A 23,135-nucleotide genomic window follows, 5' to 3' on the forward strand; every position below is an offset into this window, starting at 1 on the left:
TTCTGCCAAACACTTCCCCTGTAACTACCGGAAGTGTCTGCTGTCAGCTCCTGCTGTGCGTGTCTAGCCTTAGGATGGGGAAAGCAAGGATGTTTCATCTTCAGTGAAAAGGTTTGGTATACCTCACCTATTGTTCCAGGCTGTCTGTACAACCAGGTTTGTCAGTGCCTTCATCACCTACCGCACCAGGGTGAATGAGAGCTACCCCTCCCGAGGGGAAGGAAGGTCAGCATGCGAGTTCCACAGTGCTTTTGTGAAACAAGCTAAATCCCTCACTGTGGTGTGGAGGCTGTGCAGCACTGGTCTGTTAGCAGCCTCTGTCCGTTTTTTTCCTATCAAGGGGGTTCATGTAAGAGCAGAGTTGCCTCCTCTTATCAAGGGGTTAGCAAGAGCACCTCTGTTGCTTCCCCTGTGGCAGAGATACGGTCAGTACAACTGTTCGTTGCCTTGAAACAGGTATGTACTCAGGTAGGTTATTGGAGCTTGATGCAAAGTACTTTATGTCAATAACATAATTTCCATTATAAGTGTGATAAGTTTTGCCAGGATCAGGAGGCTTTCTCTTGAGTAACTTAGCACTGCTCAGGAGTAGGAGTAGTAATACCAGTGTCAGGCATTTTATTCATATTCCTGGCATGCACATGACACATTTTCAGTTTTATTTAGCCAACTGTCAGTAAAGCGGAGTAAGCGTATCCCTAGAAAAGGCTTTAAAAGCCAGCTTTTTTAGAGAGCTAGAACACTTTCTGCTCTCACAGCAACCCCACGCCAGTGGTGTTAGGCCGTTGCTTGAAGAGAAGAGATAGTGACTCTTCCCAGTGGCTGGGTGAATCTCTTCCCCCAGCAGCCCACTGCCAAGGTATGGCGCGTCTCACCATACACAAAGCACTCTCTGATGTGCAAAGGCACTACTGCTCCTATGGATGAGTGTGACCCTGGGGTTTTAAACTATAGGTGAATTATTAGCAGCGAGCACAGATTGTGTGTGTACATGTTAGTACTTAAACATTGATTCTTAACCTTCAGTATCTTTAAACACCAAATGAAAGAAGTACTCAAAGCTACAGGGGAAGAGCTGACTGAACAGTGCCTGTTTCCTTTTGCTCCTCTTCCTCTGGCAGTGATTATTTGGGAATTTACTTGGAATATTGCCTTCCAGCTAATTTCTCCCATGAGTCCCTCTGCACAGCTCTGCTCACTGCCTGAACAGGCGATGTAAATTGGTCCCATCCTAAGCAATACGGAAAGTGGAATTTCAGCCTGTTTTTTTTCAATGACAAGTGAGCAACTTCATTGAAAAGGAAAAGGGAATCCATGAGGTCAGCTGTCTTGTAGGATTTCTTCTCAAGCTGTGAAGTCCCTACTCCATTTGGTTGGTAGGACATTGATGCAGACCAGTGAGTATGGAGTAGCTTGAAGTAGAAATACATCCTTGGAAACATGTCCATAGTTTTTTCCTGACTCTGGGAGGTGTTCAAGAATACTACAGAAAACCTTTTATTCTGATCATCATAAATAAAATATTTGTTCCTGTTCTCAGCTCCATGCTTGTGATTTTCAGTGCAATTCAAGGTAAGAGAAGAGAATGTAATGTATTTGTAGCACTGATCAAGGCTGATTTGTACTTACTTATGATGCTTTATAGAGCTGTAAAGTTTGGTTGAGGAAAGACACAAATGAAGAATTAACATGTCACTACTGGGTCTAAAGCTGTGGTTTCATGTAACAGTTCCTAGGGCAAGAAATCAGGTTAACGAGGTGCTTACCTCCTCACCCCCATTTATTGGCTGTTATCAGTTTCCTCCCCATATATAACTTGATTGCTTGGCCAGTCTGTGAGTGTAAATAGAAGCCAATTGCTTCTTTAAGAAGAAGTAGGAATGCAGAGCTGATGACTGGGTGAGATTTTTTTAAAAACTAGTTTGTCTGACAAAGGAGCTACAATTTTGAAACATAACATATTTTTAAAAAGTATTGTATTGGTTATGTTATTTCCTGCATGCATCTATGCCCGTGGTGAAAAGGCAGGGCACTTGCTTCATCAGTCATGAATAGGGAGCAAGGTATGCTTTCCAACTACTGATGTTCTCTAGAAGAAGATAAGGCCTCTGGGGTTTCTTTTTTCTAGGGAACTTGTATTTTCCAGGGAAGATAGTGCGTCTCCGTCCTGAAAGGTTACAACTTTGTCCAGCTGAAGTTTTTATAAAGAATTGGCCTGTTTCTCAGCAGCATTACCTGGGAAGATATTGAGATGATGTGAGTATGGACGTTACCTTTTCAACTGCATAAATTGCATAAGAAGTGTTGAACATGGTATTTGTTTAGGAAAAAAACCCCAAAGGCTGAGCGTTGAAAGCTACTGGGATTATCTGTGTTAGAACAGATAAAACATTAACAGGACTTGATGTTTTGTCATTAAATAGTTATTCTTTAGTCAGGGAACTTGTTACAGAGTTGGAGCCCCAAGGCTCCATATCAAATCACTGATGTGCTGAATATGACCTGCCAATACCTAGCATAGGTTTTATTTTCTTTGGTTTGATCATTTTAGTGCAACAATAAAGTGAACAGCAAGGAAAAGATGCTTTTGAACACCAATTCTAGGCAGGTAGAAGCCTTACTGAAGGCTTTCTTCATAAATAGGTAAGGCTTTTTGTTAAGTTCTCTTCTTTTTAGTCTTGGGTTCGCTTGAAGAGTTCACTTTATAGCCCAAAGATGTACTCTGCGTTGCAAGAGCCCTGGGGCTTCTAGCTGGAAATCATAGTACAAGCACAAACCTCCCCAGGCTGTGGACGTACCCCTTGGCCTGGATGTAGCACTGGGAGCGGTGGATAGACCATGCTTCATGGTCCTTGTGTGTGCTGCTCGCAGCTGGGTGAATCAATATGCTGCTGGAGTGGCAAACCGGTGCTGATGGTGCTCTTTGCCTTGCATGCTTAGGTCTTGGCAGCTTGTCAGTAATGTGTGTTTGTGGCCCCTGTCACGAGCAACAGCACCGTTAAGGGCCAGCCCCAATTCCTCAGCAGTGTTGCGGCACTGCTGGCAGTGCTTAGTGTTCAAAAGCTGACTTTTTCCCACCCAATGCCGATCCAGCCAGGGCGAGCGCAGGGTCACTGCGTGGGAGTGACACGGTGCAAGCGGGGGGGGTAAAGCAATCCGAGAAGTGCAGCGGAGGAAGCGTGCCCGCCAGGTGCGGCAGGGCTGCCCGAGCCTTTGGCGGTCAGCAGGCAGCGGTGCCAGCAAGAAGCCGCGTTTCCAGCTGCTTTCCCCTGGCGACAGCAGTCAGAGCGCAGCCGCGCACCACAGGGGGCGCGGTGGGGAGGACGCGCCTCTCGCAGAAGTTTGTCCCTTGGCGGCGCTGGTCGGGGGGGGGCGGGCCAAGATGGCGGCGCCCAGCTGGTAGCTCACGTGTCCCGCGCAGGGCGGGTGGCGGTTCGGCGGGGCGGCGGTGCCGGGTGCGGCTCGGTGCCGCCATGTCGGGCCGCCAGGGAAACAAGCTGCCCAGCAACCTGCCCCAGCTGCAGAACCTCATCAAGCGGGACCCAACCTCCTACACCGAAGAGGTACGCAGCCGAGCGGGGCGGCAGCGGGGGGTTACCGGGGTGGGGGCGAGGTGGCCGGGGGCGCTGAGGGAGGCTGAGGTGGGCTGTGGGCCGGGCGGGGGGGGCAGGCGTTGCTTGTCCCGCTCAGCAGCCGCCGCGCCCTGTGCGTGCTCAGTTCCTCCAGCAGTACCACCACTACCAGTCCCACGTGGAGATCTTCACCTTCCAACCGGACAAGCCCAGTAAGGAGCTGGCTGAACTGGTGATGTTCCTGGCGCAGGTAAGCCGCTGCCCTTCCCAAGGGTGGCTGTGGCGCTGGCCTTGGACGAAGGGTGAAACCACTGGCGGTCGCTGGCAGAGACCCTGCTGTGATACCTAAAAGCTTTACTTGCATAGTTTCGGTTACTTGCTGAGCAGAGTTGATAATAGGATGTTTCAAGATGTGTAACTCCCTTCTTGACAAGATCAAACAGGCCTTGAGGTACCTCGTTAGGCCTCCCATCACTGATAACAGGGACTCGGGACCTTTGTGTCAAGGTAAGGGCCAAAGATCTAGTTTAAATTGACCTTCCTGTAGCATTCCAAGGCGAAAGGATGGATGAGCCAATTCCATGACCGTGTGTGGACAACGGAAGCCCGAAGTTCAACTAGCAGACAGCGTGAGGAAGACTATGAACAACCACCGGAGGGTGAAAAGACCCTAACCCTAATTGTACTGCGCATGCTTGGACTATGCAAATGAGTTGCAGGAACTCATCCACATAAGACCGCCCTTTTCAGAAATCTGATGAATACTTACGATTTTTCTGTATATGAACTGAGGTGCTTTGCAAACCCGTTGGAGCACTCGTGGCGGACCAATCCCCAGTGCTGCCCAGCGCTGTGTTAAAGAATGCCTGCTTAATAACCAACTAGTTGTTATTGAGTTATTGATCTCGGAAAACCGTCCCGATCACAGGCTCAGTGCCGACTTTGTTGTTTCAGCCTTGAGCCCTTCACCAGCCATCAAGCCTTGGCCCTGAGCGCAAGGGCAATGGCAGACGGTGTTTCACCTAGTTTTGCTGCCGTCGCCCTGACGGAGTTGCCATAAAACTAAGCGTGGACCGAGATTTCTGTAGCAGTATTGTCTGCTTCCAGGAACACAAGTTTTTCTGTTGAGCATTTGGTACAATTGTTTTAAAATGATTTTTTAATTGCACCTCCTAAATCTGGGCATTGACAATGACTTACTTGTCATTGTGTATATTAAATGATTATTATATGAAGAATGATAATTTTATTGGTTGCTTACAATATCTCGCACCTTCCCAGGGTTATGAGGTGACCCAGGGATTTCACTAGAGATTTCAGCTGGCTCTATCTCTACCCAGGTTGCCCACTGCTACCCAGAACACATGGCCAACTTTCCCCAGCAGCTGAAGGAGCTGCTCTCCTACCACCATACGGTTCTGGATGCAGACCTGCGCATGGTAAGGCCCACACCGAAAGGCGTTTTGGGCAGACCGTGTCCTGCGGTTCAAATACGCCCTTTACGTGTGAGATGAGAGCTTATGGTTTGCTTTTTAATTTTTTAAAAAGGATGGGAAGTGGGGGTTATTATGAAATTTTGGTTCTGATTCGCTGCTTCTCTTACAGACGTTCTGTAAGGCTTTGATCTTGTTAAGAAACAAGAATCTAATAAATCCAACGAGTTTGCTGGAGCTCTTCTTTCAACTGCTGCGGTGTCATGATAAGCTTCTGCGAAAAGTAAGCTGTGCTTACAAAAACGGGTCTTAATTTCCAGTGGGTTTTGACCAACTTGCCAGAAGTAATACAGCACTGGCAGGCAGCTGTTTTCCTTTCCTTAGCAGCAAAATAAGAAAGTTGAAAATAGCTCTGCTTTTTCAGCAGTAGGCAGTGCCAGAGGCAAGACTGGATCTATGTGTTTGATTGGTAATGAAGCATGCTGCTGCAAACATCTTGACTGTGCTATTGCAGGCTGTAGGCCTGTCCTGCATTTGGAATTGAGCAGCTCGGGTGTGTCCGCAGGTGAAAACCATAAATGCATTGCTGTCAGAGCAGGCCTTACTCAGTTCTTTGTGAGAACTTCTGAGTAAACCAACTCAATACAAACCAGCTGCTAGTTAAAGGCACACTTCAGGTTTTCTGCTGTGAAAGGGAAATACTTGCTTTCTGCCACCAGAATTACTAAACTGGCCATCAGACTGTGCCTGAATGGAACAGGGTGGGATTTTTTTTTAAGCCGTACTTCATGCTGTTCATTTTCCTGCCTCACTGTTTGCACCGTAAATTAAGTATGCTTTTTGAGTACGTAAAAATTAAGCATACATGAGACCTTACAGGATAACTTCTTGTTGTTTTTGCAACTGTAACTCAAAAATAATAATATTCTCAGTGGTGATCAGTTTGGTCTCTGTTTGGCACTTAGAGACTTTGGGGCAATAGTAATGTATCGGCATTGTTCTCTGCATGACTTGGGTAGGTTAATCCCTGTGATCTCTCCATTTACAGACTTTGTATACTCACATCGTGTCGGACATCAAGAATGTCAATGCTAAACACAAAAACAATAAAGTAAACACAGTAAGTATTTTAGCTTCCAGCTATACTTCCATTTAACCTCTTGATATTGTGAAAGACTTAGAATACATGTTTCCAAATTTTTTTCGCAGTCACTGCAGAACTTCATGTATACTATGTTGAGAGACAGCAATCCCACTGCTGCCAAGATATCTCTGGATGTGATGATTGAACTTTACAGAAGGAATATTTGGTAGGTCTGGCAGGCTCGTATTGATTCCCCATTTATCGTGGTGCAGCTGTCCTGATATCGCTCGTGGCGTGTTGTGCGAAATGTAATGCTGGGGGGCTGTGACTTAAATATATTTATCATCTTTGTGTTCCAGTGGGGCTGTATTTTGTGGAATGTAATTCAGCTGGGAAGAAATACTGTTTTGCATGAAGACTCGGAGTTATTTAGGTTGAATCTTGCGACGATTTAGTTGAAAACAGTATGTAAATTGTGTGGCATTCAAACTGGAAGCTGTGTGCAGCTCGCTTTTGTGAGCTTTTGCACATAAAAGCTGCTAATATTGGCATACAGCTTGTCATGTACAATGGAAAGAAGAATTTAGGTTTGGGTTTTCTTTTGTTCTCTTAAGTCTGTAAGTTCATTTTAGAAGACTGATCTAATGTGTCCTTTGAGTTCTGGGGTTTTTTTTGTGAAGCTGTAATATAGCTCCTATTTTTAGTAGATAGCAGCCTGAAAAATTGTTGCCTAGATAAGTATTGAAAGAAGTAAAAGCACACCAAGTGCTGTCAGTTGCTGTCTTGTACCTAATATGTTGCTGAATTCTTCTGTTGTGTTACAAAATACCAGAGCGGATGTTACCCAGCAGTAAATTGCGTGAGAAGATTGTAGTCTGTTCACTCCTGCTTGCTTCTTGACTGTAAAAACATGTTAAAGACTTTTAAGCTGTTCAGTTCGTAACTCTCTTGCTCCTCTTGGTTCTTGCACAGAAACGAACTGTATAGAGCGATACAAATGCAACAAGTGATACCGCTGGTGAGCAGTGTGTTTGCTGCTTACGTATCTCCAAAATAGGTTAGAATAGATTATTACAAGGGAGAGAAAACGGGGACTGCTGAAAAATAGTGTTGCTGAAAGGTAAAAAGACTTCTGCAATTTTAGTAAGTAGATTTGTAAGTACATGAGACTTGGTATAAAATCAAATCAATTCCTGCAGCTTTATTTCTTACAAATCTTTATTTTTAGAGCATAGTTTATCTCAACTATCCAGTTCATTTTCTAAGAAAAGTTAGAATTCTGCATGATTTTTTTTTTTTTTACGTGGCAGGGAGTTTCTTTTCTTTTTGTCAGTGGAAAAAGCGGTAATCTGTCTTGAGTTATTTTACTGGAGATTCTTCTTTCTGTCCTTTCAGTCACAGTGTGAACTAGATGGAATGCAAGTGTCTTTATTTAGATGAAGATACTGTTGTGTTAGAAGAATAAAAGAAAATAACAGAAGCTTAACTTCTTTGTTTGCAAATTTACTCGGAGCATTTCAAGACTTGATTCTGATGCAGCTTTCTGATTGTTAGGAGTCACATTTCATGAGACTTTATTTTCTGAGAATGACTTGAAATTGCCAAACTTACAGTAAAAGGTAATGTTTTGCTTTATTCCAGGAACGATGCCAAAACAGTAAATGTCATCACAACTGCCTGCTTTTCCAAAGTGACAAAGGTGAGGACAGAAATCACTTGATGAAACTGGATGTTACCTAAGCTAAGTTTTTCTTGTGGATGCAACTTTTTATTTTGGTACTGCAGTTGCTAACAAGCTTCACTGATGATTTGTCTTCTGCTTGTTTTATTTTCAAAATGCCACTTGTGTTGTGGGAGGAGGTGGCATTTGGTTCTTATGTACAGAGCAGCAGAACTGGAAGCCTGTTGTATGACAAGTGCAGGCTGGCATGGGGAGGGTAGGTGTACTTTACACTGCTGCTCAGAAGAGACTGTCGGAATATTGCCTCTTTATAATAGGCATTGTAAGACTTTGATTTGTTAAATGTGAAGAGAGCTGCTATCCTGCCTGGGGCTTGAGTGAATCTTAGGCCTTCTATCATCTGTGTCAGTTCTGCAGTGCTGGAGGTTTTAAAAACTTGTGTTACGGTTTGAGACAAGTTCTTCCACTATGAAGGTCCAAAAGCTGTTCCATTCAACAAAACCAACCAATGAAAAAACCCCACCAACAAACCCATATAAACTAATAAAAGTTTGGAGGTCTGAGCACTGTCTCAGGGTATCAGCTGTGCAGGAGTTCCTGGTAATGTTGGCATGGATCAATTAGATTGAAATTGCTTTGCAGAATAATAGGAAGAGACTTTCCATCTTTAAACTTGTCCAGGCATTGTGGAAGCCCAGCTGCTTTTTGACTCTTTGTGTGCCTCTGACTGTTGAGGATGCGCAGCAAAAATTGACTGTGTCTGGAAAAGACCTGTGGCATTCAGTCTGTGATGTGTTTTGCTTTCTGTTCATGTCCATGCCTATAAAAAATGAGGAGAGTCTTCACATAACTTAAGATGTAGATGTAGGGCTGTTGTAAATACTCTTGTCAGTTTGTCCTGTCCTATGTAAGCTTACTTTGCTTTTCAGGTATTAGTTGCTAGTTTGAAGTTCTTTCTCGGGAGAGATGAAGATGAGAAACAGGACAGTGACTCAGAATCGGAGGTGGGTGTTGTGTTTAAATCTTCTCCTCTCCGTTCTTCAGACTCTACTAGGTCTGTCATCCTTGTGACCCTGGCTCCGCCAGTCTGACCGCTTCTGTGTTAATTCCAGCTTTTTTCCTCCAGAAGTTTCTATGCTTCACTAAAAACTTCAGTGTGTTTGACAGCTGGCCCCGACTGATAGCAGGATGCCTTTGCTATCTGTCTAAAGACTAATACTAAGAGCTCCTTTGCTTTCCTCTTCTCCTTGTGAAGGAAGCAATTCACTTTGAAGACCTAAGCAGGGGCTGGTCAGTCTGGTTCGTGAAGACATGAATTGCCAGTTGTGTAGTGTAGAGTTGTGGGAAGAGGTGTTCACCTGGTGCATTTAACTTTTTAGCTGTCAGTTTTGTCTTCAGATTGCCCTTTTGTGCTCCACTTCCCTTTATGTACAGACAAACACAATTCAGTTACCCTTAGAAGGCTGATAACCTAACAGGATTTCAGTCTACACCTCCTAATACAGGATACGGTTATTTATCTGTGACTGAACAATACTCCCTAATTACCCAGCTGTAAAAACTACTGTGTTGATGTGCTGTTAGGTGTTCGTCATCTCTTGCATGTAGGTAGGTGGCTAGTTTTATGGAATTGGGATTTTGAAAGATAGTATTCCTGTATGATGAAATTTAGTAAGAGGGAGATTTTTGAAATATAGCGCATGATCCTGAAAGATATGGATACTTTGTTTCTCTGATTCCCATTTGAAGCCTGAAGTCACCTGAGTCTTGTTTTCCTTGCATCCTTTCTCAAGGACGATGTTCCCACGGCCAGAGATCTGATGATGCGGTACGCAACTAACAAGAAAACCACCAAGCGCAAGAAGAAACTGGAAAAAGCGATGAAGGTCCTCAAGGTGAGGAGAGTGGCGTCCGACTTGCCAGCATTTTAGCTTAATCCTTCAAGTGCAGAAATCTTGTTGTTGCCCCTGTTGACTTAGCCACCTTTTGTCATCTCTTCTAGGTAAAGGTCCTCAAGTGTTCTATTATTCATTGGCCAGGCATATGCCATGTTTCCCTGGAAGAGAGCTGTTTTGAAACAGGCTTAGTCTAAGTTGTGGATTAGTTCTGCTCTGGGTACCCTTTGTGTGGTCCCCTACTTAAACGTATGCGGTGTCTTGATAAGCAACTTGTTAACGCAGCTCCTGTTGCCTCTTAGGTCAGGTGGCAGAAAACCCTGTGCAGTTGAGAAGAGTGATAGTTGACTTGTTAAAGCGCTTCTTTTTGAAAAGAAGAATGGCAAATAGCAGCTTTTGACAGCAGCCTGAAACTGAAGCCCTTAGAGCTTCTTCATGGAAAGGAAAAAATGTCTCTCTTTTTTTGCCATACAGAAACAGAAGAAAAAGAGCAAGCCAGAGGTGTTCAACTTTTCTGCTGTTCACTTGATTCATGATCCCCAAGGTAAGCATGCATTGCATTTTGTCTTCTTTCAAGTTAGGTGTTAACCCCAGACACTGAAGCTTAGATGCAACTCTGCAAGGAGAATGAAAGTGACAAGTAGGTACTGATGTGACAATGTGATAGTTGTAGTGTGCTTTATCCTAGAGTTTCGTAGCACTTCAAAAAAAGTGAGATCAATCCTGTTGTGCTTGTCGTAGTGGAACACTTGTAGATAGTCAGACAAGGAAGGAGCAATATTACTTCATCTGCTTCAGGTTGCTACAGATCAGGAAGTGGCGCTCTACCTCTTCCTTGTATATGTGAAGGCCATAATTTGTGTGAACGGGGAGTGGTTTATCTACTACAGCTTCTTTGGCTTACCCCCGTGAAAAATCTATTTCTATTACTAGTCTGATATTTGTCCAATATCACTTGACTTGGTCTTAGTCTGATCTGGTGAACCTCTGGGGATTTTGTTTTTCAGATGAACCCAAAACGTATGTAAAAAAAAAAACTAGCTTTAAATACTGACCCTGTGCTTATGATGTTGTGGAACTTCTGCTAGTTTTCCTCTCTGCTGAACCTGTGCCCCGCTTTAGACCTTCTGGGGATGTGAGCAGAAAAATAACCCATTGGGAGAAGTGCTCTGGCCACCTTTAATTTCTTCTGTGCAAGAGCATTGGGACTTAAAAATCCAAACCAACCGGACTGCCTTTTGTAACCTAATCCCAGCTGAGTTCTGCATTGTGCTCTTTAAGTCTACCACAAATCTATTATTGCTTCTTCTAGACTTCGCAGAGAAACTGCTGAAGCAGCTGGAGAACTGTAAGGAACGATTTGAAGTGAAGATGATGCTCATGGACCTGATATCTAGGCTAGTTGGAATACACGAGGTACTTACTCTGATAATTTTATAATGGTTTGATGGTAGCCAGCCTGGTTTGGATGGTGGCATGCTCTGGCCCTGTGCCTCTGGAAAATGAGGTTTAATTTTGCTGTATGTTGAAAAGTGCAGGTGTATGGTCAGGTAGTTGCCAGTGGGCCTCGTGGAATGGCGCGGTGGCGTCAACTTGTGTGGTACTAAGCGAGCTCTGCTGGAGGAAGCTGTTGGTCTGGAATAGCTGAGCTGTCTCTCAAAAATAAAGGAGAATGTGTCTTTTTCGAGACCTGCGTGCTCCTAGGGGGTACTTCAGAGGAGTCCAGCGATTGCTCATAAACAGTACTCTCTGAGGTACAGCCAAAGTATGATCAAAACTACTGGAGTGTCTTTCTGTTTTGGGAGAGAAGATTCTGTCCCCGAGGCAAAGGGAAGTGGCATGTTGTAGGATCGTGCAGCAGAGTGCCCTAATTTGAATTCTGTGCAGTGTAACGAGAACCACTCCAGATTTCACACAGCTTGGCACTGAGCCTTACATTTCCTTTGTACAAGTCATTTCCTCATCTCTACATACATCAAGCTCAAGACAGGAGAATGTGTCGTGCAATAAAATCCAAGGCATTTAGAGAGCAAGCTGTATAGAGTCATTGATTGTTTTACAGCATATCAGCCTATGAAGGTGAACTCACGTTAAAAGAAGCTAATCTGTTACAACTTCTTTCTTGCAGCTTTTTCTTTTTAATTTCTACCCCTTCGTTCAGAGATTCCTACAGCCCCATCAGAGAGGTAAGTAGCTACTGGTAGATAACACTGCTGGTCCGTCATGTCCCATCATGTACAGTCAGTTCTTGGAAGTGGTGCTGTAAATGAATAGGTAGCAGTAGCTGAGCCGGTAGTAGGGAGTAGGACTTGTCCAGAGAGTGTGGATGAAGGAAGTAAAAGGCCCTGACTGCCAGAAGTGCAAAGCACTTCGACTTTTGTGGAAGCTGTGTGCACTCAATGCTCCTTACCTGAGCATTTGAGAAACTGCAGCAATGGAATAAAATCAATCTACTGAGTCCCTAGTTCCTTGCAAATCCTGGCTAAGTTGAGCAAAGCGTGACTGCCTTCTGCTGCTTTGTTTTACTTTTCATCTTAGCTGGCTTTTAAGAGGCCGCTCTGCTGCTGGGGTGGAGATGAGATGAGTTCCTAATGCTTGGTGAGAGAGGAGAAATGGTTGTCCCAAAAAACTTTAGACTGAAATGGCTTTGAGACTTACACTGAGCAGCTTGTTGAGTTAGCTGGTTTGGTGGATGCTTTCATTGGCCAGACTAAGCTGCGGCAATATACTTTGCAATCTTTTTCCCACTTTACTTTCAGAAGTGACAAAGATTCTTCTGTTTGCTGCACAAGCTTCACATCAGCTAGTACCACCCGAGGTCAGTACTTCACTTCTCTTTGGTGATGTTAAAAATGGACAACAGGCCAGCATGGAAATACAACTGAGTGCATTCGTGGGGAGGGGGAAAAGGGAATCTGGTCAGACCCTTTGTCTTGAAAAGCTTATGGTAATTTTGGCTACTTCTGCAAGTTCCAAGGGATTGTTTTTTATAAAGGGGCAAAAAACTACCCGTGTCTGATGTCTTCGTTTCTGCAAGAGAATTTGTGTCTAGAAAATATTTGCAGGCTATAGTGACGAGTCCTAAGCTCTAGCTTTTTGTGAAAAGGGCTCTGTTGTCTGTTAATTAATAATATAGAATAATTTTCACAATGTTATTAAATATGCATTAAGTTTATTTAACCTTTTTTCTCACTTTCAGATTATCCAGTCAGTGTTAATGACCATTGCCAACAACTTTGTCACTGACAAGAATTCTGGGGAGGTCATGACCGTAGGGTGGGTACAGAATCTTGCAAAAAACCTGTAAAACTCTCTCTGAATGTGCAAAAATATTTTTCTCTTTTAAACCACCTGCAACTTACTCCTGTCATTCGTACTATGCTTTTAAGAACCTGCTTGACTAAAAGAAAGTTAGGACAGTATCTCAGCATAAACTTCCCTTATTCTTGTTGGCAGTGTTTTAAATTCCCCAGAATGATGGGTTTCTGTGTTTAGTGCTGTGATTTAATTTTTCTGGATTTCGTGATGGTGCTTTTTTTTTTTTTTTTGCTTTGTCATTTGGTCTTGTATTTTTCTCCCTTGGTGGATATTGTTATCTCTAGTTTGAGGGCAGAGCTCGTGTCTGTGAATACATTTGTATATACTCAGTGAGTGGCTAGCATCATAGTTCAGGACTCTTAACTTTCTTGTTTTTTGGTTGAAGATTTGGCTCCTGACAACAAATTTAAACGTTGCTTTTAGGGAAACTGTAATGTACTTTCTTTGATTAGTTGAGAGGTAGTTGTGAAAGCTCTGGTGTAAGTGGAGTAGAGAATGATCAGTAAATGTAGGAGAAAGCTGAACTGTCCTTGAAGACGAAGCACTCGACAGGGGCAGAGCATTGTGTGTAGACACATTGTGAATGTGAGCTATTCCTTTTCCTCTTGGCATGGTTTTAATACAGGTATTTAGCGTTCTAAGTGTGTGCATGAAGATGGTTTGCAAGGAAATTGTGTGAGCCTACAGACTTCTGTTATACTGTCCTTAGCCTGCTCATGGTTGACTCCAGAACTGTTTTCCTGTTTTATTTTTTTTCTTTTTTGGCCTGGTGATGGTTTGGGTGCTTTTCCTGTCTGCTTGGACTTCACCTGCAGAATCCTGAGGCCTAGGGTCAGACAAAATAATAGCTGGAGGATTGCGTATGAGCCCAAGATGGAGGGTTTTGGAGAACCATGGCACAGAGAGCTCCTTGTGATGTTCTTCTCTGTTACACTGAGCGTTGTATAAATGCTGTATAAGGTTCTTCAGGTTCCAGATAATTCAGGCTATTACTGGGCCAGTGGGAGTCTCTCCTGACTGTGGTGTTCAGAAAATAATTCACTTGCAATTTTTTAGAATCAATGCAATAAAAGAAATCACTGCGAGATGTCCATTAGCCATGACAGAAGATCTGCTCCAAGACCTCGTTCAGTACAAGACTCATAAAAATAAAAGTGAGTGTATTACGTGGATATGACTTATAGGTATTCTTTCTCCTGTATCATCCGGTCCTCCATTGTTACCGCCTTCATAATAGTGATGTCTTAATTGTTTTCATGTGGGCTGAGAGGCATCATGTTCAATATGTCTGTTGCATTTCTCTGTATTTTGAGTGTATATACGTAGGAGACAAAACAGTCAAGGGTAGTTATGGCAGGGGAACTAACTGCCAAAACTGAAGAAGGGAAACTGCTTGCTATTAAAGATTTAGCCCTAAGGAAGAGCTGGGTCCTGCATCGGCGAAATCAGAGGGAGCTGTAACTTCAGAAAAGGCATGAGCAGGCTGTAAACACTGATCTGAGTGGGCTTTCAGTTTGCTCACAATTTTGCTTTTCTGTACTTACTTCTGACTCTCTTTTTTTCTGCGTAGATGTGATGATGTCTGCAAGAACTCTGATACACCTTTTCCGTTCTCTGAATCCAGAGATGCTGCAGAAGAAACTCAGGGTGAGTGTTGTTTTATGTGCCTTGCGTTCACCATAAATATAGGCTCATGTGCTCAAAAATAATGATGAGAACTGGTCTCATAGGCTCTTGAGAACGAAGTAGAATCAATCACACTTGCGTTCTTCCCCAGCCTGCTCCTGTGCTACATTTTGACATGGCGCGCTCTTATGTCAAGATTTGCTTAGTTCAAATTCATCAAACTCATTGGCAGAAGGATCGTGCTACAGAAGCGTGACTATTTTCCTAGAGTTCGTTCAACTTTGTAGTAATTCAAGATCTTTTCTTATTTCATCAGGCAGAATTTATCTTTTCCACCTGCACCCTCATCTCCCCCAAATTTTTACATGGATTTGTGGGCATTAAAATAGCAGCCTGCTTAACATGTGTTTTGTTACCTTAAAGGGTAAGCCTACTGAGGCCTCGTTGGAAGCTAGGATTCATGAATATGGAGAGCTGGATGCCAAAGATTATATTCCAGGTGCAGAAGTACTGGATGTTGAGAGTAAAAATGAAAAGGGAGGAACCCAAGAGGAAGGTTGGCATTTTTTTCTTTACTACTTATATTTTGAGCATTGTTATTACTAAGACTTTATTTGGACGTAAAACTCTGTGTTTGTGCGTTTGATTTGCTGCTGTCCCATGCCGCATGGCTTGCACATGTCTGTATTTGTCCATTAGGAAGCACTGATACTATCCTTGAGTAAGTACAATTTATTCAGTGAAGTTAGTTACTGTGTGTTGCTTTGTATGATAGACGCTGAGGGATGGAAAAGCAGAGGGACAAACATTGTACAGCTATGAAACTTCATATGTTCAGCTCTTCCTCAAGAAAAGTTGTTGTTGTGTATTATAAAACACTGAAATAGTACTTTGAGTTAGTATTTGGCTTCTTTAATTCACTTCCTGTGTAAATTCTGCACACAACCTGGAAACCCCTGCCTGAATCAGGAAGAATAAGATGAGCAAGGACATGAAAATCAAGCTAGAAGAGTTTGGCAAATCAAGCCTGAGGGAATTGGAGATACTGTAGTGGAGGTATACTGGAGGAATGAACATCCTTGATATGTCATGTTTCTTACGCATGTGAATGCAGCGATTAGTATAACAATCTTTGCTTTGGTTTCTGAAGCTGATAAATTGAGCACATCAGTCAGTTTGAGCAATGGTGAAGAACAATGCATATACTGTAGAAAGTAACTTAGCTATAAATTGCATTGCTTCCCTCCTTGGTTCAGATGGCAGGGAGTGGGGAACACCGCTACTGAGCAGTGTGGTAAGGATTAGCATCTGTCGACTACTGTGTTTCTTCAGAGATTGTTCCAAATGCACTTTGTTTTGAGGATCTTTAACTTCACATGAGAGCTAAGCTTTGCAAAGTGTAGCATTATGGTACAGCTTGCTGTGACAGTGACTTGTTGCAAGCCGCTTTGGGTATTTTCTGTGGTTGACTTGGTTTTGAGTGAATGAGGTGTATGTAAATGCATTTCCTGTAGAGGCTGTGATCACCATTGTTCCAGGTTTGCTGAAAGCTCATAATAAATAAATGTATTAACACGATTGCAGCTCACAGTAATGATAAAATACACCAACTGTTTTAGGCAGGCTGTTGCAGGGGGGCGTGTGTGTGTGTATTTTCAAAGATCTCACACTGCCATGTGCATTTACCACTATAAAAATTAATGTCCATAAGTGAATGTGCGTGTCACATGGGTGCGCTAAGAAATCAAAGCTGAGGTTTTTTGCACAGCTTTGAATCAGTTGCAAGCCAGATCGAATTTGGTAGCTGAACTTGCCAGTGGGAAAGCATGGGTGCTGCTGGTCTGTTCAACTGTGGATGTCTTCTAAAAATCATTAACAAGTAGCGAGTAGTGATCGGATGTGTGAAGTATGTGATGTGTTATGTCTTTGTCATGTATGTCTATGTAGTTCTAAGGCGGGCATGCTGAGACCCTACAGCTTGCTTGTTTGGTAAGCATGTCCCTAGGCATAAATGCAGTTAGCCGATAGGTAATCAAAGGTGGTGAGAGCTTGCGATCCAATCTGAAATTATTTCAAACTCAAGCAGTTAAACCGTATCTGTATTAACAACACTGTGCACTTGTTCCCCTGAGCAGATGGATGGGAAAGTGCTAGTCTGAGTGAGGAAGAAGATAATGAAGATGGAGAATGGATTGACGTGCATCACTCCTCAGATGAGGAGCAGCAAGAAGTAGTGAGTTCTAAGTGTCTTCTACCCTTAATACAAATAAGTCTTGTTAATAGCAGACCAGATTATGTTGCTCTGTACCTTCATGTGGCTGCTCATAACTAACTATACAGGGTTGCGGAGTAACTTGACCAGAACCAGTGAGGTTGAAGTACTATTTATTTAGCACCTGTACTGAAGTATACGTGTTCTTAGGGTGGGGGGGAGAGATGGGGGAATTCTGTCCCAGTGCTAAATTCCTTCAAAGGTGTGATATTTACATGCTGAGTGCTTTTATTCACTCTGAAATATGAAGAAATGGAAGTACTTCTTTCTTCTAATAATATATGTTGAATATAAGACTACGAAGAATCCTAACAGCTGGTTATAGCATTTCCCAACAATATTGCCTCTCCATAGGTATTTGGGGAGGCAAGGGTCATGGATTATGGCACAGAAATGGTTTGCAAAGCTCTGGATGATTCTTCTTTTGCACTTTTTTCAAAAGGCAGAGAAGGTGAAAAGCATGCCCATAGAGGAGCGAAAAGCCAAAGCTGCAGCAGTCAGTACAAGCAGGCTGCTAACCCAAGAAGACTTCCACAAAATACGCCTTGCCCAGCTCTCCAAAGAACTTAATTCTGCACCCGGCAAAGCTGCCAAGAGGAAAAATATTGAAATAGATGATGAAGAGGAGGAGGGCAGGTAGGATATGAAATGTTGATCAGTGCTTTCTCTTCCCTGCAGCCTGGTGATACAGCTTTTAATTGCAGAAGGGCACAGAGTTCTGCTGTTGGTCAGTATCCTCTGGTGACAGGTGGCAAACAGCCATGTAGCATAAAAGGGCTCCTGGCCTGGGGGATGTGTTTATACCTGGGAGGAAAGACAAGAGGGGCCAATGGGAACTATGGGGTTGTTTTGCTAGTTCAGACCAATAGGCGTGCTTTTTTGTAGCAGTAGTTGCATGGTTCTATCTCCAGAGTTTCTTAAACTTTGTGGTTAAAGCAGGACTTGAAAAACAGTAATGAGAGACTTGAGCAAAGGTTGTCCCAAGCCTGAGGATTCACCTGAGAGAAAGAACGAGAAGTGCTTGTGTGAAAGTTTATAGGAAGACAATTGGTGGAAGAGATGGGTGAGAGACAGAGGGTCAGGAGGGCATCTTGTTTTTCTTGCTAGATGAAGTTTTGTGTTCAATAGCCTTTTGTTGGATTTTTGTGTGTGTAGGGGAGAGTTGCTTACACTCAGAGATATTGAACATCTGCATAAGAAGCCTAAATCGGACAAGGAGACCAGACTGGCAACTGCAATGGTGAGGAACTTGGCTAATTCATATCCTCTGTCTTGCTAGATTTGGGTTTGTGGTTTTTGTCTCCTGCAGAAGGAGGAGGTGGTGGGGTTGCATCTGTAAGATGGGTGCCCAGCTGCTGTCTGAGTTTTGACAAGTGTTTTGTATCGTTTTTTGCCATTGCATCTGTGCTGTAACAGATAAACAGCCTCTGCTGGTCACAGGTGACCATGAAAATACAAAGACAGACAGAGACAATTTTCACTGTGACTTAGTACAGCCAGCATGGAAGAATGTGTATAATGTACTCAAAGTCATCCTGAACCTGGATTTATTGTTACTGCCATGGAACCTGTTACCTTAGCAGCTGATGTTAACTGTAGGGAAAGGGAAATGGGAAAATGACCCCCTGTTATTGTATTACGTTGTCTATTCTAGGCTGGAAAAACAGACAGAAAAGAATTTGTGAAAAAGAAAACAAGAATTAACCCATTTGCCAGCTCTTCCAACAAAGAAAAGAAAAAGCACAAGAACTTCATGATGATGAGATACAGTCATAGTGTCCGGACAAAAAATAAGCGTTCTTTCAGGGAAAAACAGGTAATATTTAATGTTGAGGATAGATGGGGCAGTCTGAGCAGTAAACTTACAATGCAGGTGAAGTGCCATCTATCCTGTTTTAGTGCCCTAAGTTTTCCCTGTTTACTTTGATGGCTGCATTGCTGGAAAGGACTGTGGGCTAGGTGGCTTCCCTTGCATCTTACCCAGAGGACCCTATCAGAGATCGGGTTGGTGAAGAATGCTTATGTCAGTTTCTTCTCCTTAATATGCATTGAGGACCAAGCCCTGTTGCTAAGTCAGGTGTAGGTTAGGAAGGCAGTGATAATGTGGTTTGTTTTCCTTTCTACAAATTAAAGCAGATCATATTAGAACCCTCACTATAATCCTGTGATAGAAGAAATGTTTCCCTGATATGGAGGAGTTGTTTTTCAGGACAAGCTTTTGGTGTGTTTCTTCACTCTCTGTATTCTTTCTTTGACCTTTCTCCTATTACTGTCGTATTACAGACTCATCTGTCCTGGCCTTGAGGTCATCTTATAGCTTGTCACAAATGTACTTAAAGCACAGGCATAAATGCTATTTATTACCTATTTTAAGCTGTTTAGAAAAAAAAAATTGCTTCAGTTTAGCCTGCCACGTTTGTTTCGCAATATGCTGCTCTCAGTGGTGAAGCCCCTGCCCTTTGCTGCTTCCTCAGTGATAAGTTTGGCCACAGGGCTGACAGAGGATTCAAGACAGCCCTTGTGAAAGGGCATACAAGATACAACTATGTCTTTGGCAGTCCAGTTACTGTGTGTTCCCCACAGGCAGCAGTGCCAAAGGTAGCTGAAGTGTTATCTAAAAGGCGAGATGAGTTTGCTCCTGAAGGTGTTGGGCTGGGAGCCCCCATAGCTCCCGCAGGTGTCTGGGGTTAGATGAGCTGGCAAGGATGGAGTGTGGACAGGGAGCCCCCCTGCTCCTGTGATGCACCTCAGCTGGGGATAATGCTTGAACTGTGGCAGCTGTTGCCAGAGAATTGGTGTAGGCATATTGCCTTGCCCTGCTGTGTTTCACCTTAGCAGGGTAGGTCTGTGCTAGCAACAAAAACCTGCCTTAAAATCCTGTTATCTAACCTGGCAGTTGGCCAGTCTAGGGTTTTATAGGGTGTGACAGAATTTAACTCCTTTGAACATGTTCCAAGAAAAACTTGCAGAATAATCCAGTTATGCAGGGGTCTCGTTTCTGTGTGGTATTAATTCTTCTGGTTTTTTGCTAAGTTCTGTCTTGTGCTAGAGTGCATTCAGGTGCTTTTTTTTTTTTTTTTTTTTTTACAAACCCTCCTTTGTGACTTGTTTCCAGGATCATATCGTTAGGATAATGTATATTTGTCTGCAGTTTGTTGCCTTAAGAGCAGCAAGACTGAAACTGTTTATATTCTCAATAGAGAGAACATGTCTTAAGTGTTTCTGTTAAACAGGAAGACCTGGACTAGTATCCTCTGTAGTCTTTTTATTTATAGTTCTGCCTCACCCCAGGTAAGGCTGACCACATGAACCCAAAACACACAAAAAATGTCACAAACAATCCAGGCACTTTTAGGAAACTGCTGTTTACAATGATTCTTACACTTTATCTAAAAAGTGATCTTGAATGGTTTCAGTCCCAATTCATGTTTTGAGTTTAAATGTAACAGCTAAACCATGAAAGAAGAATTTTTTCATACTTTTTTCACCAAAGTTAGGCCACAGCATCAGTTCTGTTGACTGTGATTTGGAAATACTTGTTAAAAGTGGGTTGAAGTACTGTAGTTGTAGGATACTGTGTTCTGCTGCCCTTTTTCGGGGTAGAATAAAATGGACTGTTGTCTATAGTCCAGAGCTAAATCTCCTTACTGACTAAAACACGTCTGAAATACGCAACAAAGTCTCTTTAGAGTGATATGGCACTTGTAAAAATTCTACCATCCCTCCTTCCCCCTTGAAAAGAAGCTTTGTAATAGTCTTTCAAAAAGTGCCATTTAATCCTACTTACCTCTCAGCTGGACTGAAGTTTTTTCTTGACCTCTTCTAGTTGAACATGAGTCAGTGGAAGAACAGTTTATGCCACTCTAATCTTTTACATTATATAGGATCTGCTAATGATGTACTGAAACTTTTTTTTTGAAGCCCAACTCTTTCTTTAATTGCACTGTTGAGTTTAGCTAAATAACCCCAGCATTTCTGCCACTGTAGTCATTAGCATTTGCCAGTTACTGCTCCCAGTTTTAGCTGATAAGCTATTAGTGTTTTTTTCTGAGGCTGAAGAAGTTGAAGAGGGTTGTTAATGGGATAATCTTGTTGTCTCCTTACATAATATTCTCCTTACCTGACTATTCTGCTCTTGTTTCATATTTAGCTGGCTCTTCGAGATGCACTTCTGAAAAAGAGAAAACGGCTGCTGAAATAACAAAGCAGTAATGGAGAGAAGTACTTAATCACCTGTGAAGAAATAGCCCTAGGAATTATTATTTCCACCCCACCACCACCCCAAAGGAAAAAAGGGACTGAAATGCCTTAGGGATTTATCTCTGTTGTGTTCACAATTAAAATTGAACACTTATAATATCCAACAGCTTGGATCTCCAGGACAGATGGAAGAGGCCTTAATCCTTGCAGAATTTTGATTTTTTTTTTTTTTTTAAAGCATTCTAGGAAAGAAGGCAATTATCTTTTATTGAATATGATTTACTTAGAGCTGGTTTTGTATGTGTTAAGTATTAAAACGTACAACCTTATGGTAAAAATACTCTACTTGAAGCAATTGATGAATAGGTAATTGAAAGGAAAAAGAATATTCTGTCTCAGTCTATAAAGTGTGTGTATATAATGTCTGTGCCTGTCAGGGATGTGTTTTTACAGACTAAGCCATTTTCTAAGTGGCTGTTTTTTACCCATTTAATAGTAATAAACCTAAATGCTTGTAATACAGGGAGGTTCAAGTGAACAGTTAGGGGGAAGAAGAGTTTAATTATGGTTTATGAAGAAAACAAGAATAAAATTAGCGTATCGGAGATGGTTTTCAGGTTGCCATTTAAATAGAGAGGTAGCATCACATGCAGGAGAGCTAAGGAATTTTATTTTCCTGATTTTATTTATCAGTGCGTCTTGTGGTGGGACTTGCTGGTGTCTGATTTTTGAAGTGTACATGAGAATGACATGGATTTGTGGCGGCTTCTTTATGTCAAAGGTTGGATTCTTGCTTCAGCCTTGACCACTGCTGGGACCGTTAATGGGTTCTTTGTACCTTACCCAGCCCCCTGTTTTAGTGGGAACTTGAGGGAGTTAGTTACACCACCCTTTGACAAATTCGGTTTGAAGTGGATTTCATTGTGGGGCAGAAACAGGTGCGACGTGCAGAGTATAATGGAAGAGCATTTGGTGGGGTGTTTTTTCCTTTATTCTTAGGAAACCAGGTTAATGTTTATGTCCCACATGGGAATTCACTCAGCTTAGGTATGTTACATTGAATACACAATTGTATTCAACATAATTCCTATTATTTGTTGTGTTTGTGCAGTTTTTGGTTTGTTTTGTTATCATATCTTGTTTCCTAAAGCAGAATACAGCTTATAGAGGCTTCAGGGAGATAGGAGAGAAGAAGCTAAGTAGAAACTTTATACAACTTGGTATGTTAGATTGAAATTCAGTGCTCCTGCTGAGGGAAGGGCAGGGATTGATACTTGGGAATGACGGCCATGAGCTGGCCAGGTGCAGGTTATCGAGCTGGGAGGGGGAGAGGCGAATGGATGTAGAGGAACTGCGTGGAGCAGGGGATAATGAGATCACAGTAAGGGGAGGAGATGGGGACTACACTATGCACTTATTTAAAACCCCCTTTCACCGTTTCCTCTTTTTCCCTTTATGTGCATGTGTCCAAAAACTAATGAATTCTAAGGCTTAAAGAGAGAGGCGATTAATTTTTTTTTCTTTGAGTCCGGCTAGTGGCTAGTCTCCTCTCTTCCCTTCTCCCCTGGTTGATAACCTAGCTGTGAGCTGTCACCTGTGGGGTTGTCTCCTCTACCCTGTTTTCAAAAATGAGTACTGGACTGCCTTTTGTAAACTATTTGCCAGACCAGAGGGGAGATGGAGCCCACACGTTACCCCCCCGCTTTCCCCCCTTTTTTGTGTCGTATTTGGATCACTCGGTCCCTCACGTCCTACCTGTAGTCACTACTGAACTGACAGCTGCTCTGGGCGGTGCTGTGGGCGGGCTCCGCGGCTGTCAGCGCGGGCGGGGGGCCGTGAGGGGATGCGGGCCGCTCGGCACCGCGGGGAGCGAGGGGGGCGGCCGTACGCACGGGGGGAGGCCGAGGCGCTTTCTCTGAGGGGACGCGACGCCGTTCCCCCGGGGCAGGGTCGAGGACGAGCGTTAGGCCTCGGGGCGGGCGCGCGAGGAGGGCGGGCGCCGCCCGCGGCCCTCTGGGCCGCGGCTACGGCCCGGCCCTTCCCCTGGGGCCACC

General features: G+C 43.2%; 1 protein-coding gene across 3 annotated transcripts; it reads left to right on the forward strand.

The window, feature by feature from the left end:
- The first annotated feature begins 3,457 nt into the window (after nucleotides 1-3,457).
- On the forward strand, nucleotides 3,458-21,418 carry SDAD1 (SDA1 domain containing 1). 3 transcript variants are annotated; one of them, XM_059826791.1, is made up of 22 exons: nucleotides 3,458-3,563; nucleotides 3,718-3,822; nucleotides 4,913-5,011; nucleotides 5,178-5,288; nucleotides 6,054-6,125; nucleotides 6,215-6,315; nucleotides 7,731-7,788; nucleotides 8,700-8,774; nucleotides 9,564-9,665; nucleotides 10,140-10,209; nucleotides 10,978-11,081; nucleotides 11,794-11,851; nucleotides 12,425-12,483; nucleotides 12,865-12,941; nucleotides 14,040-14,137; nucleotides 14,554-14,630; nucleotides 15,033-15,165; nucleotides 16,745-16,846; nucleotides 17,328-17,517; nucleotides 18,037-18,121; nucleotides 18,536-18,697; nucleotides 21,032-21,418. In XM_059826791.1, the coding sequence occupies exons 1-22, from the start codon at nucleotides 3,474-3,476 to the stop codon at nucleotides 21,080-21,082; spliced, it is 2,079 nt and encodes a 692-aa protein (XP_059682774.1). In that variant the 5' UTR covers nucleotides 3,458-3,473; the 3' UTR covers nucleotides 21,083-21,418. The 3 variants fall into 3 exon arrangements, with proteins under 3 accessions (XP_059682774.1, XP_059682773.1, XP_059682775.1); XM_059826790.1 differs by having other exon boundaries at nucleotides 16,745-16,842; nucleotides 17,324-17,517; XM_059826792.1 differs by lacking the exon at nucleotides 5,178-5,288.
- The last annotated feature ends 1,717 nt before the right edge of the window (nucleotides 21,419-23,135 follow it).

Source organism: Gavia stellata, chromosome 19, assembly GCF_030936135.1.
Source record: "Gavia stellata isolate bGavSte3 chromosome 19, bGavSte3.hap2, whole genome shotgun sequence".
NCBI classification, from domain to species: domain Eukaryota; kingdom Metazoa; phylum Chordata; class Aves; order Gaviiformes; family Gaviidae; genus Gavia; species Gavia stellata.